The sequence below is a fragment of the Chrysochloris asiatica genome, unplaced genomic scaffold (assembly GCF_000296735.1).
Source record: "Chrysochloris asiatica unplaced genomic scaffold, ChrAsi1.0 scaffold00169, whole genome shotgun sequence".
NCBI lineage: Eukaryota > Metazoa > Chordata > Mammalia > Afrosoricida > Chrysochloridae > Chrysochloris > Chrysochloris asiatica.
The window spans coordinates 5,801,508-5,808,183 of NW_006408687.1; the positions used below are offsets into that span (position 1 = coordinate 5,801,508).

Here is a 6,676-nt window from a genome sequence, read left to right on the forward strand (position 1 = left end):
CTTAAGGTTCGCAGCCCGATTCGTAACCACTACGCTACCAGAGTGACTAGATCCTCCTGATAATATGTCCAAAGTACAAAAAATAACATCTTGCCATCCTGACTTCTAAGGAGCTATTCTGGCTATACTTCTTTCAACATAGATTCGTTTGTTCTTCTGGCAGTTCATGGCACTTTCAATATTCTCCTCCAACACCATAACTCAAATGCATCAACTCTTCTATGGTCTTCCTTATTCACTGTCCAACTTTCACATGTATATGAGGCTTCTAAAAATACCAGGGCTTGGATTAGGCGCACCTTAGTGACACCTTTGCTCTTGAACACTTTATAGAGGTCTTGTGCAGCAGATTTGCCTAATGCAATATGTCATTTGAATGTTGACTGCTGCTTCCATGATTATTGTTTGTGGATCCAAGTAAAATGAAGTCCCTTGTCAACTTCAATCTTTTCTTCATGTATCATGATGTTATTTATTGGTCCAGTGGTGAAGGTATTTGTTTTCTTTGCATTAAGGTACATTCCATACTAAGGATGTAGTCTTTGATTTTCATAGGTATTTTAAGTCCTCTTCTCTTCAAGCAAGCAAGGTAGTATCATCTCCATATTGCAGGCTGTTAATGAATCTTCCTCCAATCCTGATGCCACATTCTTCCTCATAAAATTCAGCTTCTTGGATTATTTTCTCAGCATACAGACTGAATAAATATGGTGAAAGAATATAACCCTGGTGAACACTTTTCCTCACTTTAAACCATTCAGTAGTCCCTTTTCATGTTCTAACAATCAGCTCTTGGTCTATGTAAAGGTTCCACATGAGTATAATCTGGAATACTCTTTCTTCACAATATTATCCATAGCTTGCCATGGATAAAATGGAGAACAGTAAAAAATCTTTGCATAACAAATAAAGCACAAGTAAATTATCTGTCTGGTATTCTCTGCTTTCCGCTAAGATCCTTAGTTCCATGTCCTCTTCTGAATCCACCTTGAATTTCTGACAGTTCTCTCTCGATAGACATTTTTAAATTATCTTCAGCAAAATTACACTTGATAGTTGATATTAATGATACTATTGTTTATTACCACATTCTTTTGGGTCACCTCTGTTTGGAATGGGCATAAATTGGATCTCTTTCAATTGGCTGACCAGGTAGTTGTCTTCTAAATTTCTCAGCACAAATGAATGACTGCTTCCAGTGCTGCATTAGTTTGTTGAAAGACTTCAATTTGTATTCTGTCAATTCCTGAAGGGTCAGAGGTTTTTGCTTTTTGGATTTTACTTCTTGGATTTCTTCCTTCAGTATCATTGGCTCTTGATTCTATGCTACCTCTTAAAATAGTTAAACAGTAATCATTTGTTTCTGGTACACAGCACAGACTGTCTATTCCTTCCATCTTCTTTTGATACTTTCTGTGCCATTCAATATTTTGCTCATAGAATCATTCAATATTATAAGTTGAGGCTTAATTTTTTTCATTTCTTTCAGCTGAGCATGTTCTTCCCTTTTGGTTTTCCAACTCCAGGTCTTTTCACATTTCATTATAATACTTGACTTTTGTCTTCTTTGAAATTTTCTATTTGGCTCTTTGACTTCCTCATTTCTTCCATTTGCTTGAGCATTGCTACACTGGTGAACAAATTTCAGTCTCATTTGACATTCAGTTTGGTCTTTTCTTTTTTTCCTGCCTTTTTAATGATCTATGCTTTCTTCCTGCATGATGTTCTTGATGTCATCGCACAACTTTTTAGTCTTCTGTCATTAGTGTCGGATAATTCAAATCTGTTCTTGAGAAGATCTCTAAATTCAGGTAGAATATGTTCAAGGTCATACTTTGGTTCTTGTGGACTAGCTTTAATTTTCTTCAGCTTCAATCTGAACTTTCATATGAGCAATTGATAATCTATCCCACAGTCTGCCCCTGGCTTTGTTTTGGCTGATGATATGGAGCTTTTCCACCTTCTCTTTCCACAGGAGTCCTGATGTGGTGCTGTGGGCTAATGTGTCAGATTGCAAAATTCTTTGAACTGCAAGGTCAGTGGTTCTAGTTCCCCAACTGCTCCTTGGAAATACAGGGTCATTCTGGATCAGAATCAACTTGATGGAAGTTAACAACAACAACATCCTAACACAGCATTCTGTATGCTTCAAATATTTCGAGATAGATCTTGAAATATTCTTTTTGATGATAAATGTAAAAGTTTGGTTTTGGGAGAAGAGTATAAGCTACAGTGTTATTGTTAAACTTAAGGTTTTTGTGATTTGATTAGTTAACAAGTGTCAGTCAAAAAGTATCGCTATAAAACCATACACCTGTAGTATTGATTTAGGGAATCAGTCTTATTTCTTTCAAGTTTGAGCTTGATCACTGGTTGACTATGGGACTTATGGTTCCATAAATAACTCTCTGCAAAGAAAACAAAGCCTGAATTTTTATTGCTGCTGTTACATGCCATCGACTCTTTCTGATTCATAGCGACTCTGTATTGTTGTTGTTATGTGCCGTGGAGTTGGTTCCGACTCATAGCGGCCCTGTACAGGGTTTCCGAGGCTGTAAATCTTTACGGGAGTAGAAAGCCTCATCTTTCTCCCACGGAGCAGCTGTCGAACTGCTGTCCTGAGGTTCACAGCCCAATTCGTAACCACTACACTACCAGAGCAACTCTGTATAGGATTAACAAAACTTTTTTAGATCTTTGCAGAAACAGAAAGCCTTATCTTTATCCAGTGGAGCTAGTGGGCTCAAACTGCTGACCTTCTGGATTGTAGTCCAGTACTTATCCTATGGAGCCACCCATATAATTTTGAACTTTACAAGTTTGAAAGGTGAAACTGAAAATGTTCTGAAGTTGCTACTATTTTAACTAAGGAAATAAAGTGTATTTATTACTTAAAAATTTTTATGATTATAATGTCTTATCTTTCATGAAAAATGATACAGAGAAACTTATTTTCATCTTGATAGAGAATTAAACATACTAGCAATTTACCATTGGCATTTTAAGTGATGCATATTTTAACCATCTCAATGCTGGCTTTGTAATCCTGACATGTTTGTGATAGAAATAACCAAAGAACTGAATACATGACTAATGAATACTTTACTCGAGTAATTATTTTAACATTACTCCTACTGAACAATCCATGTTTGTTTTCCCCAGAGAAAACAATAAATAGAAAAGAAAACAGCTTCATTCATCTAATCTTTGTTGGATTTTTAGGGAAATATATAAATCTAAAATATACTAATTACAAAAGTCATAATCACACAGATTATTTTTAATGAAATTCTTAGAAATTTAAACTTACTTACATGTTATATTTGCCATTACTTACATGATATGTCATTTCCTTCATGGATTATTAAGACTAGTTACTTACATGTGACAGGAAGCTGCCTGTAGACTGGGAAGATGGTACATTAGAATGAGATCGAGCAGCCGATGGTAGCTGCAGAAGACGTGGTTTCACAGAAGAATTTGAAGTGTATCCAGGGCCCTGAAGTTCCTGGAAAACAATATAGATATAAGCAAAATAACTGCCAACTCACAAGTATACAGAAATGTGAAAATAAAATTTTTCAACATAATTTCACTATTACATGTTGAACTTACAAATAGCTATATACCCAAAGTATTACAGAAAAATGATTCCTGATGTCTGAATTACCCTGAAGACTAAAGTATGTACTTAGGTAGAAGCCTTCACACTTCTGCCTGGCATTCCATAGGTGAAAATATACATAGGATTCTAACTTGTGACAAAAGACTCCATGCCAGCTCTGGCATACTACAGATAAAGATTCTTTATAAATATGGAGTGCTCTTGCCCATGAAAGTATCCATTATTGAGTCTTTAGAGTATGTGTAGAGCTTTAAAAGACACTTCTGTAAAGTAGGCATATACTTTAGTGGGAAGTGTGTTATTTTTATTGTTGCTAGGCGCTGTCAAGTTGGTCCTGATTCACAGTGACCCCTACATACAACATGATAGAACATCATCCATTCCAGCATCCTCACAATCATTGTCACATCTGAGGTTACTGTTGCAGTCACTACATCAGTACAGCTTACTGAGGGTCTCCTTTTTTGTTTTTTACTGACCCTATATTTTAACAAAGCATAGGATTGGTTACCAGGGGAAGAGGTGGTTATGACTTAGGGGAAACTGAGTTTCTATTAATCAGAGAGATTAATTTGGGAAAAGATAGTCATGATTGTAACAAGAGGTTTGGGTTTTCTTTTGGTTTAATGGTTGCATAATCATAAGCAAGGAGCTTTGGTAGCGTAGTGGTTACGAATTGGGCTGCATACCACAAGGTCAGCAGTTCGAAACTACCAGCTGTTCCATGGGAGAAAGATGAGGCTTTCTGCTGCTGTAAACATTTACAGCCTCGGAAACCCTGTACAGGGTCACTATAAGTCGGAACCAACTCCACAGCACATAACAACAACAACAACTACTTTACCAAACATTATGTTTTTTTCATGGACTGGTCCTCCTGCTACCGTGTCCAAAGTACGTGAGACAAAGCCTTGCTATTCCAGCTTCTAAAGTGTATGTGGTTGTATGTTTTCCAAAATAGATTATTTGTTCATTCTTCTGGCAGTCTATGGTATATTCAATATTCTTTGTCAACACCATAATTCAAATGCTCAATTCTTCTTTGGTCTTCCTTATTGATAGTCCAGCTTTTACATGCACATTAAGTGACTGAATATACCATGGCTTGGGCCAAGTACACTGTAGTCCTCTGAGTAATGTTTTTGAATTATAACACTTTAAATAAAGGTCTTTTGTCACAGATTTTCCCAAAGCAATATATAGTTTGACTTTCATCTGACACTAGTAATGTTATCCCCCAGTGAAGAATGAATTACTTTTTAAAAACACATTGTTGTTGTTGGTATTATCTGCACTTTCCCTTATTAAAGCAATTTGTGAAGTACTTTACACATTGACTGGTACATAGCAGATGTCCAAGCAACACTTGTTGAATGTACATAATTTCCACAATTATTTTGCTTCTGTTGTTATATGCCATTGAGTCAGTACTGACTCATAGGGACCCTGTCCACAACTGAATGAAACACTGCTCAGTCCTATGCCACCTCACAATTGTTGCTAAACTTGAGCACACTGCTGCTGCCAATGTGCCAATCCATCTCATTGGGGTCTTCCTCTTTTTCTCGGATTCTTCACTTTACCAAACATGATATCCTTCTCTAGGAACTGGTCCTTCCTGGTAAGATACCCAAAGTATGAAAGACCAAGTTTGACCATCCTGGCTTCCAAGGAGCATTCTGGCTGTACTTCTTCCAATAGATTTGTTTATTTTTTTTGGCAGTCAATGGTACTTTTAATATTCTCCTCCAACACCGTAACTCAAATGCATCAATTTTTCTATGGTCTTCCTTATTCACTGTCCACCTTTCGCATGCATATGAGATTATTGAAAATACCATGGCTTGGGTCAGGTGCACCTTAGTTCTCAAACTTTGCTCCTGAACATTTCAAAGAGTCTTGTGCAACAGATTTGCCCAATGCAATACGTCATTTGAATTCTTGACTGCTGCTTCCGGGAGTGTTGATGATTGATCTGATCAAAATGAAGTCTTTGACAACTTCAATCTTTTCTCCATTTATCTTGTTATTATTTATTAGTCCAGTGGAGAGGACTTTTGTTTTCTGTATTTTGTTTGAGGTGCAACCCATAATGAAGGCTATGGTCTTTAATCTTAATTAGTATTTTAATTTCTCTTCACTTTCAGCTAGCAAGGTTGTATTATCTGCATATGGCAAGTTGGTAATGAGTCTTCCTCCAATCCCGATGCCATGTTTTTCTTCATATAATCCAGCTTCTCGGAGTATGTGCTCAGCATACAGACTGATTAAATATAATAAAAAAATACAACCCTAGTGCACATATTTCCTAATTTTAAACCATTCAGTGTTCCCTAGTTCTGTTTGAATAACTGCCTCTTTCTTGGTCTATGTACAGGTTCCCATGAGCACAATTAAGTATTCTGGAATACTCACTCTCTATAATGTTATTCATAACTTGTCATGAGATATACAATTGAAAGCCTTTGCGTAGTCAATAAAGTACAGGTAAACATCTTTCTGGTATTCTCTACTTTCAGCCAAGATCCATCTTACGTCAGCAATGGTATTCCCTTGTTCCATCTCCTTCTCAGAACCTCTGGCAGTTCTCTGTCAATGTATAGTTGCAGAAGTTTTTAAATTATCTGTAGCAAAATTTTACTTGCATGCAATGTTAATGATATTTTCTGCTGAACTCTGCATTCGGTTGGGTCACCTCTCTTTGGAAAGGGATCTCTTCCAGTTAGCTGGCCAGGTAGCTGTCTTCCAAATATCTTGGCATAGATGAATCACTTCATCAGTTTTTTGAAAGATTTCAATTTGTATTTTCTCAATTCCAGGAGACTTACTCTTTGCCAAAGCCTGCAATACAACTTGGACTTTTTCCTTCAGTATCATTGGCTCTTGATCATATGCTACCTCTTGAATTGAGCATTGACCTTTTTTTTTTATACAGTGACTCTGTGTATTCCTTCCATCTTTCTTTTGATGCTTTCTGCATCATTCAATATTTTGCCCACTGTTGTTGCTGTTGTTGTTAAGTGCCATCGAGTTGGTACTGACCCATAGTGA

At 36.7% G+C, this 6,676-nt stretch overlaps 1 protein-coding gene across 1 annotated transcript in view; it reads right to left on the reverse strand.

Annotated features, from left to right (window-relative positions):
- CCDC158 (coiled-coil domain containing 158) overlaps positions 1-6,676 on the reverse strand; it is a 116,570-nt gene that overhangs the window by 40,764 nt on the left and 69,130 nt on the right. The window contains exon 17 of the mRNA XM_006871582.1: positions 3,383-3,508. Coding sequence (XP_006871644.1) covers positions 3,383-3,508 — 126 coding nt within the window. The remainder of the gene's footprint in view (positions 1-3,382; positions 3,509-6,676) is intronic.